This window comes from Clupea harengus, chromosome 22, assembly GCF_900700415.2.
Source record: "Clupea harengus chromosome 22, Ch_v2.0.2, whole genome shotgun sequence".
Lineage (NCBI taxonomy): Eukaryota > Metazoa > Chordata > Actinopteri > Clupeiformes > Clupeidae > Clupea > Clupea harengus.
In genome coordinates this window covers 13,535,308-13,548,931 of record NC_045173.1, presented here as the reverse complement: position 1 = coordinate 13,548,931, position 13,624 = coordinate 13,535,308, and the positions used below count along the sequence as shown (strand labels likewise).

General features: G+C 43.1%; 1 protein-coding gene across 1 annotated transcript; it reads right to left on the bottom strand.

Annotated features, from left to right (window-relative positions):
• Positions 1 to 2,035: 2,035 nt before the first annotated feature.
• On the bottom strand, positions 2,036 to 10,087 carry LOC105889418. The gene is made up of 6 exons (XM_012815254.3): positions 9,575 to 10,087; positions 8,569 to 9,315; positions 7,532 to 8,366; positions 5,454 to 5,788; positions 4,230 to 4,997; positions 2,036 to 3,992 (listed from the first exon to the last, which is right to left on the bottom strand). Exons 1-6 carry the CDS (start codon positions 9,858 to 9,860, stop codon positions 2,953 to 2,955), a joined length of 4,011 nt encoding a protein of 1,336 aa, XP_012670708.2. The 5' UTR covers positions 9,861 to 10,087; the 3' UTR covers positions 2,036 to 2,952.
• Between the last annotated feature and the right edge of the window lie 3,537 nt (positions 10,088 to 13,624).

The window sequence follows — 13,624 nt, the reverse complement described above, 5'->3', positions numbered from 1 at the left end:
CCCCCCTTTCATTGAGACAACAATCTTTAGTTTCATTCCAGCAAAAGGAGTGATACATGTCACAATGGCAATTACCCTGCCATTGAGATAATGCATTTTTCGCCTGTGTGATCTGTGTTGTCAAGTGTTTTTTGCACAGTGAATGACCAAGAATAATGACTTGCTAAACCATATTTATCCCTTTCTTTACAGTGTTCTGAATCATGTTCAACCAACTTTATTGAAGACATAATCCTTTTATCAGCAGATTGTTGGTGTGTTTTACTGTTTCTGTACTACAATATTACAATGCATGGCCTGTTTAGTCAGTGTTCCCTATATTTAAACAAGAAAATCATTACTTTTGTAACATCAGTGAATCGTTTTTAACCCATTTTGATGTTACTATGAAAGTAATATTAATGTCAATTTTCAGCTACATCTTAGTCATTATCAAAGTATCCTGTACGCTTAAATTAACTCACTATATCTTACCTTGTTTTAAAGCAAGTTAATATAATGCACAGTTAACAAAATACCATTATAAAGTCTGATCTAGCGAGTAGACAGATTAGGACTTTATAATGACAAATAGGCTACTATAACTTTTCAAACACGCTTTTAACTATTTTCCCGATCATTTAGGACACATGGATCAATAAAACTCGTGCATAAAAAAGGTTTTTATATTACCCAGTCGATTAAACAGGGGTTGTTTGTTGTAAAAACCTTTCATTTGATACAACAAACTCATTTTACTTCCTCGTTTCGTTTTACTTCCTGGGGTTATTGTGGGTTATCGTTGCTAGCAGAACGGAACTGTACCGGTGGCATAGCAAAGTTCCGGTTACGATTTTGGCACCAGCGCTATAAAACCTCGTCAAAATAAAAGTCTACACCTTAATGTGAGATTACATGCATCGAAGGAAAAACAGACGTGTTAGCACAATGTATACACATACGATATAACCCAATGTATTTGAATGGATAGAAGATGGGATGTACACGTGACACCTGAGGACCTCTAAAATGTCATTGATAAAGGCCCTATTGAAGCAAAACGCCATAATAATAATAAAAAAAAGACAAAAAACCCTTTTAGACTAAAAAAAGTAGTGCGTTCATGATAAAACTAATACGGTGTCTTAAACAGCACCGACACAATCCTGTAAATTAGTGTAATATACTGACATTCTTTTTTATTTCTTTTACTGAATTAAGATTCCAGGGGTAATGTTTACAGCTGAATGGAAAGTCAGTGTCTCTCAAATGGGGATTCTAGTACACTAAGGGGTACTTTGGAGTACTGCAGGGGGTATGTGAGATTTTTCTTTAAAATGTTAATTATAAAGATATCAGTCATGCCTGATTTTTTACAAAAAAAATATTCAATAAAAATGTAAATGTAGGCTCGATAATCCACATTTTATATGAAATACTCATATTTTCAGAAGAAGGAAGCAAGCATTTAAGTGTTTTCAGTTAAAGTTGTTTAGTAAATCAGACACTGACAGCACAGCACATCATACCTCTATATATAGGCATTTATTTCTTCTACCAAAAATGTTTTGCGCTGGTCAAGGGGCAGAACAATATTTAAAAGGCTACATTATTGAAAAAGGTTTAAGTAACCCACCTCAGTGTACATACTATAGGCTCCATCAACAACATATTGTGTTGGGTGCTGTTTTTCAAATAAGTGTTCAAACTTACTTTTGTGTGCCGACAAATGTCTATAAGTGTCCGTTATTGTATCGGTGAAAACTCGTAGTTGTCCACCCTCAACAATTTCAAAATATCATAAAAATTCCTTTAAAGAATACATATAAGTCATATGTAATAAACATGAAATGGACACTCACTCACTCTTACATAGTTTAGAAACAACAATCAATGTACAAGGGAAGCAGCACTGAACCTTTATTTATCAACGCATATTCCTCTGAAAGATGTCCAGCTGGTGTCCCATTCAGGGAGAATGTACCTCTACAAAAGGATCTAGAAAAATATTTTTGACAACAGTCTTTCTGCCAAAAAAGGACATAACACAGCACCATCACTGAAAAATTGAATAAACATTTTATTTGACATATGGTTCAATGGACTTAATATGTGTTATAAGTTGGATAATACAAAGTCCTTTTCTGCAGCGGCTCCAGAAATCCAATGGTGTCTTTTGTTTTTGTCCTGTGCTGTATTGCATGTGTGGTATTCCTTCATGCTGTACCATTATATCTCATCTTAGTGGTAATCAGCGTCAATTAAAGGTACAGTATGTAGGATTTAGTGGCATCCAGCGCTGAGCCTGCAGATTGCAACCAACTGAATACTACTCACTTTCCAAGTGTGAATGAGAAGCTACGATTGCCGTCTCTAGTGCCAATGTTTTGGTTTGTACGTTCTACTGTAGTGTACTGTGGAAAAATGGCGGCGCAACATGGCACACTCTGTGGACAAGGACCCACAGCCTAAGTAGATACGAAGCTAAAGAATACACAACAATTCATAGTTACAGGGTGATTGTACACTAATGAAAACATAACTCATGAATACTATATTCTGTTTCTGCCGATATATCACCCTAAATCCAACATACTGTACCTTTATGGTCACGGAGGCACCATACTCTTTAGCAGAGACAGTATGGGTAGCCTGAACGCACCTCCTCACATTGGAAGGGTGTCATCTTTGTGTTGTCTCCCCACACCCACAAACGTTATTCGTATAAATAAACTCATGACAAAAAGCTTCATGACGACTCGGGCGTAATCTTTCTGCTAAAACCCTTTTCAGCAACAATGTTTCTTCATATGGAAAGGCTTCTTGATATTCCTTAGCTTTATACTGAACCAGCAAATAATCTTTTTCAAGGAGTGTACAATCAGAGGAACCTGACTCAAAGAGCATTACTCAAGACAACAGCAATACCGGTATGAAATAATTAGGACGTTTTTATTTTTCCCTGTCGTGTCTTCAGTAGTGGGCGGCCCTGCTGTGCAGCCGCTGGTGGGTCTTCAGGCTACTGAGCTGAGTGAAGCTGCGGCTGCAGAGCGAGCAGCGGAAGGGTCTCTCTCCCGTGTGGATGCGCTGGTGCGCCTTCATGTTGGAGGCCTGGGCGAAGCGTTTGCCGCAGTGGCGGCAGGCGAAGGGTTTGCTGCCGCTGTGCACGCGCTCGTGGGTCACCAGGTTGCAGCGCAGGCTGAAGCGCTTGCCGCACACGCTACAGCCAAACGGGCGCTCGCCTGTGTGGATGCGCTGGTGCCGCTCCAGGTCCGTCGAACGCCCGAAGGTCTTCGGACAGGACGGACAGCGGAACATGCGCTGGTGGTGCAGGGAAGGCATTGCGGTTGTCGTGGATCCTGTTGCTGTGGCAAGGAGCCGGCGGTGGACTAGTGAGGAGGAGGAAGATGAGTAAGAAGAGGAGAAGGAGGAAGATGGCACAGTACTGACAAGACAGGAGCCTGAAGAAAAGGCAGATTCTCTCATCCGAGTTGGAATTGGCAAAAGGCCTTGTGGAATTGTTGGGACGAGGCTCCTCCCACTCACACCGGGCCGATCTGTGAGCATCCTCTGGTGGAGAGGGTCATCACCTGACCCCGACCCCTCACTCCAAGGAGAGGGGAACGCAGCGCCTTCTTTTAGGGAGTCTGCACAGTACCAGGCTGGGTGTTTCAGGCCTCGGTGTAGTGGTCTGCTTCCAGAAGCTTCTCTCTGGATGCCCAGTCCAAACTCTGACTCCATCTGCCCCTGGTCTCTTGTTCTGTACTCACACCCCCCCTGGTGGAGGTTCTGATCCACCTGCTCCTCCTCCTGCTCGGCCTTCAGCTGCAGCTGCAGTTCACTAAACTCTACAGGCTCGTGTGTGTGTGTGAGCAGAGAGGGAGAGTCCTGAGGGTGTGTCAGATGTGTGTGAGAGTCCTCGTGTTCCGTGTCCTGTGTGGAAAAGGAATCCTGTAAACGCTGAAGCTCTAGCTGAAGTTTTCTCTCAACCTCAGAATTCCAATCTTCATCTTCTGTAGGAAAGACAAAATGGTGTACAAAATAAAATTACTTTATACATTTACAGTGTTTATTCAGAGATGTTACTAATAGAGCTTTATGGGGTATTTTTTAACACATTCACACTGAAATGAAGTGAATGAACACAACACTAGCACAATAAATCAGTGTTTACATGATGTCTATGCATTCTTCTTGCATGTTCCTGTACATCCTGTGGATTATGCAAGCTTTTTGCTGATGTCGCTCACCTAAGCACTTGGGATGTTTGTCAGCACTGCCTCTTTGTGTGGCTCCGTTAACAGGTGTCGTGCCACATTTGGTGCCCCCCTCGCCAGTGTGTCCCTCACTGTGCGCCTCCAGCTGCTGGTAGCGGGGGAAGCCCTGCCCACACCTGGAGCACAGGTACAGTCTCTCCTCCAGGGCTCCCCCTAACCCCCAGCCAGGGCCCACACCCTCTCCTCCCTGCTCTTGCTCTTGCTCTTGCTCCCCCTTTTGGCTGCTGTGTACCTGAGCGAGTGTCGGTTTCCCAACATTCGCCTCTGTTGGGTGGGCATGCCAGGCTGTGTGCCCATCTTGGCTTGTTGTTTCAGTTGACCCTGATCCAGAGGTGGACACACACTGGTGTCTGTGCTCCATTTTGATAGGCGCTAACCGCAGCGCAGGAAGGACACCACAGCTGTGTTTCTCTAGTGGAGACGGACCGAACTGAGGATCAGCTTCCACTCGGATGCCTGGGTGTGGCTCAGTGGAGGCATCTGTGTGGCCGGGTGAATGGGGCGGGGCCTCACTGAGGTCACAGTCTGGGCCACCTGAATCCAACATCTCTGGTGCCCACAGAGGAAAGTCCACCTCAGACACGGAGAAATCCACCGCAAATTCCTCCCCAGGGCTCTGATGGGTGCCCTGAGTATTATTCTTTTGCCCTCGCTCGACTTTCACGACCAGTCCAGGAGCAGCTCGGCCTTTGGGTTCATCCTGACTTAGTAGCTTTGTCATCCCCTGGCTTTCTGCAACACCTGGGGGGTTGGGGGGGGGGGGGGGGGTGGGTCAGGGTACACAGCAATGTTACTATTGCTTTTTTGCTATGTATATTTGCTACCCTGCTGGAGGACTAGCGCTGGACCCTTTTTTTAATAGGTTTGTAATGCCAAGGGGTCTAGGCCTATATACATACATGTACACATACACACACAAGAAACACTATAAATGAAAAGGAAATTGGTGGTAAGATAAAATGTGAGGATGCTCAAGAACTACTGGCTACATCAGCTATGGTGTTAACAATGATCCCTTATAAATTAGCAGTAAAAGTGGGACACTTGGAGTGGTTGTGCAACCAAACCACTGACTACTGTGGTGTTTGGGAAGAAATCACATACACAAACACACATTCTGCATGTCGGGTAGAGAACTATAATGCGTCCATTTCTAATGAAAGGCAATGGCTAAGATGTCATCTACTCACGGCCTACCTTGTTCCGTGTCGACCTGAACACCAACTGTGCGCTGCCGAGGAGCAACCGAATCCAGCCGAGCTACTCGAGTAGATGTTCGTTCCCTTGTCAGACAGTGGACTTTCTTACGCAGAGCTTCAATTTCCTTTTGTCTGCGACACATTTCTAACCTAAACTCCACGCAACCACTGTCTACAACTTTACATATCTCTGCTACTGCAGTTTTTGCCAAAATCTCCATCACAGACGCGATCTGAATTTCAAGGGTCTCACGGTTCGGCATTTTGACAAATTGAAAAGGCTTCTGCTGCACTGTTTGACCGCTTACAACAATATCCAATAACTGTTTAATACTACATAGCATTCAACACTTTCGGAGAAACATGGGAGCATACCAGATAGTAAAGTAAAGTAAATAGTAAAGCTGAAAGAGACTTCCCACAGCTGTTCATTCTGTGGCACCACGGTACTTCCGTTTTATGGAGGTGGTGGGCGGGGTATCGCGGAGAGTAAAATACCGTAAATATCCGATGTAAACCGTTAGCTTGGACTCACTGACAAAACGAGGTCGTATCAATGTGAGTTTAGCATGCAATAAACTTTGTTGCAACTACGACCACGCAGCGAGAGATGTCATTCTCTGAATTTTCATAATCCTTCATAGAACCTTCAAAAGGACATCTGAAATGTAGTGACTGCGGGGAGAAGATGGGGTTTACTGTAAAAGAATATTCATTGTTCATGGCGCATTATAAATAAAATGGAATTGGTTTAGTGCCACTAAACGGGCACTCTCTAGTGTAGGAACATTAACATCTGCTAATAAAGGATGGATATGACTTGAATGTCAGTCCTATATCAACCCACTAGATACAATTTTATTTTGACAGAGCTTTGTCAGTTATACCATCACTATTTATACCCCCATGACTGCAAGACATTTGTTTTAGCCTATAAGGAAAGGGGTGAAAATCAGAGTGATAAAGATATTGTTCACAAGGAACGTCGCTTTGGATAAAAGCGTCTGCTAAATGACTAAATGCAAATGTAAAACAAATGAGCCCAGCCTTGATATTTTATTATGTAATTAAAATATGTAAGTGAGCAGTTAATAGGGGTTATTTACAGTTCAACAAACTAGGGATGATATAGATTCTTAGATTTGCATTTATACACTGCCATATAAGTTCACAATGCAAATCTCTTTACTAACTTCTCAAGCGCGCCCTCACCACCGCTGTTGTCAAATTATACAAGCAAAGGTGCATTAGGTTTCACGTGTTGTGTAGCAACTTACTTGCTGACTTCAAGTTACAGTGGATTTACTAGTAAAAATTTGGAAAGGTTTCCCTAACCTTAATTTAACTTGTTTTTTTCTGGAGTCTACAACAGCACTTATGTACTGTCCTATAGTGGTGTATCACCACTTGGGAATGTATCATAAATCATCGTACAACAAATATTACCCAATACATAATTCAGTTCTTTCACACTAGAGTCTCCTTGCTTCAACTTAGATTGTAATATTTGAGAAAATAATCATTTTTAAAGACCTGAAAAACTGCTTCTGCTAATCCGAACAGGCAAATAGCTCAGTTTTGTCATTTTCTTAACTTGACAAAAGAACTATAGCACCGATTTTATGAAGTAAATAATACATTTCTGTGTCGCAAAATCTAAATTTGTTATGGAATAATAGACAAGTACATTTTTAATCTCATGTGAACCAGGCAAACTGGCTCGACACAGTACAGGATTTTCTTTCGGTTGTGTTTATCCCTTGGGAGCTTCACCAGCTTCATCAGAGTCAGTGCTACACTGTAGATTGTACAGTGAAGTCACAGTTATGAGGATCTGTGTTTGTTTGTTTGTTTGCTTGCTTGCGGCTCAGAATAGTCAGGGTATACAATTTACCCTGTTACACTGATTGCGTACCATCAGAGGAGCTTCCGTAGACCGTGTTCTTGCTGTGCAGTTTCTGGTGACTGTTGAGGGTGCTGTGCTGAGTGAATCTTGGAAACACAGACTAAAAACTAAATTAATAAATAAATTAATGAATTAATTAATAAACAAACAAACATACAACCATAGACACTTAATGGGATTTGTTCCAATTGTGCATCTTTTTCTGGTGCCTGGTGAGGTTGCTGCGGTGGTTGAAGGTTTGCCCACACACAGGGCACAGGAAGGGCCTCTCTCCCGTATGGATGCGCTGGTGTGCCTTCATGGCGGACGCCTGGGTGAAGCATTTTCCACAGAAAATGCAGGCGAAGGGCCTGTTGTCGCTCTGCAGAAGCTCATGGGCTGTTTTCCTGTTGTGCAGCACCTGGTGCAGCCTTTTCTGGTGCCTTGTGAGGTGACTGTGCTGGTTGAAAGTCTGCCCACAAATGGTGCACAGGTAGGGCCTCTCTCCTGTGTGGATGCGCTGGTGGGACTTCATGGCAGAAGCCTGGGTGAAGCGTTTTCCACAGTGATGGCAGGCGAAAGGCTTGCTGCCGCTGTGCAGGAGTTTGTGTTGCTGTAGGTTGCAGCGCAGCTTAAAGCTCTTGCCGCAAACCTCGCAGCCGAACTGACGGTCGTCTGAGTGGGAGCGCTGGTGCCGCTTCAATGCTGTCTCCTGAGAGAAGCTCTTGGGACAGGACGAGCAGCAGAAGAGAGGGATTGTATGGAGGTTCTGATCCACCTTCTCCTCCTCCTGCTGTAAATAACCTAACCCCTCAGGTTCCTGTGAATGTGTGAATGCAGAGGTAGAGTCCTGAGAATGTGTTAGATGTGTGTGTGTAAGAGAAGAAGGAGAGTCCCAAGTGTGTGTGAGATATGTGTTTAGGTCTTCTTGCTCTGAGGACAGTGTAAAAACTTGGAGAGAGTCTTGGACATGGTAACTCTCTATGGTAGGCTTTTCCTCCATCTCAGAATGCCAGTGCTTTTCTCCTACAAAGATTAAACACAACAAAGATTCTCATAAATGTACAGAAATTAAGTAATGGACCATACAAAATGTAAAACACAAAGAAACTATACCTATGTCTATAGTCATACAACATTTCATTGATCCTCAACAATAGTTCATGTTTTCATCTTTACTAAGTTGTCAATAATGACATGTGATTAAAGGTCCTCTGCAGTATCTCACCCGAGCAGTTGAGGTATTCTTTAGCAGGACATTTCCTATGAATGGCTGCATTAGCAGGTGTCGTGCCACATCTGGTGCCTCTCTTTCCAGCACGTTCTTCACCATGAGCCTGCAGCTGCTGGTAACGGGGGAAACCCTTTCCATGGGTGGGGCCCCGAAACAGTCCCCTCTCCTCCTCACCTATTTTCCCTCCTCCCTGACCATGCTCCAATCCTTGCTGCACCTCATGTTTCTGGACGAGTGTGGGAGTGTGTGTGTGTGCATCAAGCTCTGACATATGGCTCTGCAGGGGTGTGTGTCCGTGTGTCTGTCCTGCTGTATCAGCTCTCTCCACCTCAGGGGTGTCCACACCCTCCCCTTCCTCCTCTTTCTTGACAAGGCCTAAGGCTGCAGGAAGCAAAGCACTACTGTGTCTGCGCAGCGGGGCTGCATGTGCATGAAGCTGATCGGCCCTGTGAGGTCTGGGACGTAGTTCCGTGGAGGTATCCGATTGGCTGGGAGAAAAGTTTGAGGCTTCTAAACAGCACTCTCCGTATCTACGGCCAGCGGCACCTTGATGTGAAGACCCAGCTCCCCACTTAGGAAAACTGCCCCCTGACGCTGAACAACCAATGGCTGGGTCCTCTCCTGGACTCTGATTAGTCTCCTGCGTTCCATGCTCCTCCTCAACTTCAACTTTCACAATCAGCTCGACAACAGCCCCACCTTTTGGTTGGGTGTCCATTAATGTGCTGCATTCCGCTACCCCTGTGGATGGACAGAACAAGTGTTTTAAGATGATGTGGTAATATCAAGTGTATCAGTATATATCAAGGTGATGCAGACAGTAGCTGTTCTATAACTTTAGCAAATTACTACATAAATAAATCAATGTCTGAATGGATTTATTTGGGGGAACACCTAGCCTATTAACTTAATAGATAGCATATCCAGGAGAAGAGGACATATAAATGAATGTGCAATGGCCGAATATTCAAAATGTTTGACAACTCATCCAAGCACTCACCTTGTTCAGACGAGACCGGAACAGCGACTGAGCGGCGAGGAGGTGCATCACAGACGTTGTTCCATCCCACGGATGCTGTTGTGGTTCTCCCTTCGCTTGTCAGACTGAGCACTTTCGTTCGCAGGGCTTCTAATTCACTTTGCCTAAGACACACCTCTCGCCTCACGTCAGTGAACTCACTGTCTATAACTTTACAGATCTCCGTGACTGCTGTTTTCGTCAAAGCCGCCATAACTGATGCGACCTGTTCCTTAAGCTCATGGGTTAATATCTTGAAGCCTTCCATTGGTCGCTTCCTTGGAGAAAAAATCCGTAAAAATATTTCAGGCGTTGTCACACGGTGGTCAACACAAATAAAGCATACCACAAATTAGCAATATATTATCAGGCGGTAATGAAAGGAAATTAAAGCGTGTCCACGGATCTGTTGACAACCTGAACAATGTTTGTTCTGCATTATCTCAGGGGCACTTGGCCAGTTTAGAAATAGCATCCCCTATACCGCCACTTACTGGGCTGGAGTGTACGCATGGAAATACATTATCTCGAAATATCCGAAATGTAAAAGGGGGCTTTTCCTTTTTCATGTATTGGTACCAGAAATACATGTGTCATACCGACATGGCATTTTTCTAAAATAAAATTATGAATAATAAAATATGGTAAAATTATGGAGCCCTATGATAGAAAGATATGACTAGATGCATGATGGAAGATCACACCTACCCAGAAAGCTCTACTACATCCTGGAGTATAACAGAGGACGTGTACACTGTACCATGTTTATTCACCTTGACTTGTCATACAACCTTTGCAATTACCTACATTCTCCACTAAGGCCGAGTCCAACACAGGGAAAACACTTGACAGACTTTGGCGTGGTGTGTTCCATAACTACACCAATTTCCCACGCTGCAGATGAACTGTATGTTAACTGAAATTGTATTTGCTTTGCATTCTGATGTTTTGTCTGCATTGACTTCAGACACAGCCTTTATTATTTATTATAAATACTGCAAAAGCATTCAGTGAGTCCAATAAGCAGCACTTAAAGAGTAGTAGATGTTTTCCAGCCAGAACCTATTTAGGGTCAAAATGCAGCCTTCCTCAATTTGGCCCTCAAACTCAGATGCGTGCCGGTGACTTTAAGAGTTCGCTGAACAACTGAAGACTTTATTTAAAGAGCAGGTAATACTGCTGAATACGGGTGAAATGCATGTGACCGGTATTAAAGGCACACTCCGCAATTCTTGTGAAAGGTTGTTAACATTGGAGCTCAACAACCGATTAAATTGCATCCCACCCTTCCATGTTCTTGAAGCAATGTGTTGATTGGTTGGAATTGTTTATGGCTCGGCCCGAACCACTATGTTTGTTTCCCATTTACATAGTAAGGACTGTGTACGAAACACCAGAGTTTTTTTTAAGCACACACATGAAACTGACAGACAGTGGACTGTGAGGAGAAATTTGCTTAATCTAACAACACCTCTACTAGATTAGAATCACATACTGCATCTTTAAGACATTACAGTGATGCAGTCTTTCTGAACACATGCTAAACACTAAAGACCTGCTGAAAAAGCATAAAGGACAACTAGACAGACATGAATGTAGAACATAATCATACAATTCATAAAGACAAAAAAAGAAATACATTTTCCGAGACTTCACTGAAGGAAAATGACAGTATGCATGATGATACAGCAAATTCTGTAAACATCTTGGCACCGTTATAATAAATATAACTATAACAAGTTTCAAACCTGCTTCCTAAAGCGGCTTGGCTTTAGCATCTGTTGGAGTGCTCTAGATAGTGTCATTGACACCACAGTGAATTTAGAAATCCATTATGAAGAAACTTGGAACTGTTCATCATGATCATACAATGACAGGTAGAGTCAGAACTTTTCCCAGATGTTTGCTGTCTTTATTCACAACAACCAAACACACACAACTTTAGTGCTCTCTCCAAAGACTCACTCTCACACACACACACACACATCACATCTTTATACAGTGCCCTCCACAATTATTGGCACCCTTAAGTGAATGTGACCAAAACAGGCTATGAAAAAATATGTCTTTGCTGTTTATCCTCTTGGCCTTATTGACAAAAATCCTACCTTTTCATTGAAGTAAAATTATTGAAAGAAAAAAAAAACGTTGACATTAAATAAATATTATTCTCCAAAACAGGTGTGCCACAATTATTGGCACCCCTTAATTTAATGTTTTGAGCAGCCTCCCTTTGCCAAGATAAGAGCTCTGAGTCTTCTCCTATAATGCGTGATGAGGTTGGTGAACACATGGCACGGGATCTGAGACCATTCCTACATACAGTATCTCTCCAGATCCTTCAGATTCTTAGGTCAACGCTTGTATACTCGGCTTCAGCTCTTCCGACAGATTTTCTATGGGGTTTAGGTCGGGGGACTGTGATGGCCATGGCAAAACCTTTATTCCGCGGTCGGTGAACAATTTTTGTGTTGATTTTGAGGTGTGCTTCGGATCATTGTCCTGCTGGAAGGTCCAACCGCGGCCCATTTTAAGCTTCCTAGAGGGGGCTGTTAGGTTTTTATTTAATATCTGCTGGTATTTGATGGAGACCATGATACCATGTATCCTAACAAGATGTCGAGGGCCTTTGGAAGAAAAACAGCCCCACAACATCAAAGATCCGCCACCATACTTCACATTGGGTATGGGGGTCTTTTGGGTATGGGGGTCTTTTCTGTATGGCTATCTTTCTGTCTACGCCAAACGCACCTTTGATGTTTGTTGCCAAAAAGCTTTATTTTGGTCTCATCTGGCCATATAACTCAGTCCCATTGAAAGTCTGACTTACATTAGGCAAACTGTAGGCGCTTTAGTTTGTTGTTGATTGACAGCAGAGGCTTTTTTCTGGCAACCCTCCAAAACAACTTGTGGTGATGGAGGTGGCGTCTGATGGTAGTTCTGGAGACTTTCTGACCCCAAGACTCAATTTACCTCTGCAATTCTCCAGCTGTGATCCTTGGAGATTCTTTTGCCAGTCGAACCATCCTCCGCACGGTGCGTGGGGTCAATTTACAGATAGGTCCTCTTCCAGGCTGATTCCTTACATCTCCTGTCGCTTTGAACTTCTTAACTATTGCCCTAATTGTGGAAATGGGTATTTTCAACTGTTAAGATATTTTCTTATATCCTTTTCCGGATTTCTGCAGCTCAACAACTTTTTGTTGCACTTCGACACTGTGTTCTTTTGTCTTTCCCATCTTGATGAATGACTAAGGGTATTTGGCTTGTGTCACCTCATATTTATACCCGAGTGAAACAGGAAGTCATGGTTGACCACTAAAGAGTTCCTAATCAAACAGGTGAACTTAAAAATGTAAAACATGACTGGTAATATACTTCAGTTAGATTTTAATTATAAGATTTTCTAGGGGTGCCAATAATTGTGGCACCCATGTTTTGGAGAAAAATATTTTATTTAATGTGAAAAAAAAAAATGATTCTTTCAATTAATTTACCTTAATGAAAAGGTAAGATTTTTGTGAATATTTTGAGTAAAAGACAGAGAGGATAAACAGCAAAGACATATTTGTTCATAGTCTGTTTTGGTCCCATTCACTAAGGGTGCCAATAATTGTGGAGGGCACTGTAGCCTTGGTGAGGACATGTGATTGAAAGGGAGACTATTGTCCCATCTGCTTAGTTATCTCATTCTATCAGGCCTGGTTTGGCAGAGGACAGAGTTGTTTGTTTTTTTCCCTTAGTTATTGGGCCTGGATCACTCCCAGATGTATGTGTTTCACAGAACACATAAGTAATTGATGACTGGCAGAATGTAAAAATGACCACTGCAGACACCCCTAACAAACACCAAAACAGGCCTCAGAGTGATAACTGGATAACTGGAGACTGATCTCTGTGAGGTTGTTTTAGTGTGGAGTGTGTCACAACCCTGGTGGGTCTAGGCCCCGCCCTGTGATGTTGGCATGCCTGTTCTCTCTCCCTGGCTTTCAATCTCTCTCTGTCTGCAGCAGGTGATTGGGGACAGGTGTG

Excerpts from the sequence above, each read along its gene's own strand:
- LOC105889418 (XM_012815254.3), bottom strand. The coding sequence starts at position 9,860 with ATGGAAGGCTTCAAGATATTAACCCATGAGCTTAAGGAACAGGTCGCA. Across the intron at positions 9,316-9,574 it reads TCCGGTCTCGTCTGAACAAG|GGGTAGCGGAATGCAGCACA; the intron begins GTGAGTGCTTGG and ends GTCCATCCACAG. Across the intron at positions 8,367-8,568 it reads AGAATACCTCAACTGCTCGG|GAGAAAAGCACTGGCATTCT; the intron begins GTGAGATACTGC and ends TAATCTTTGTAG.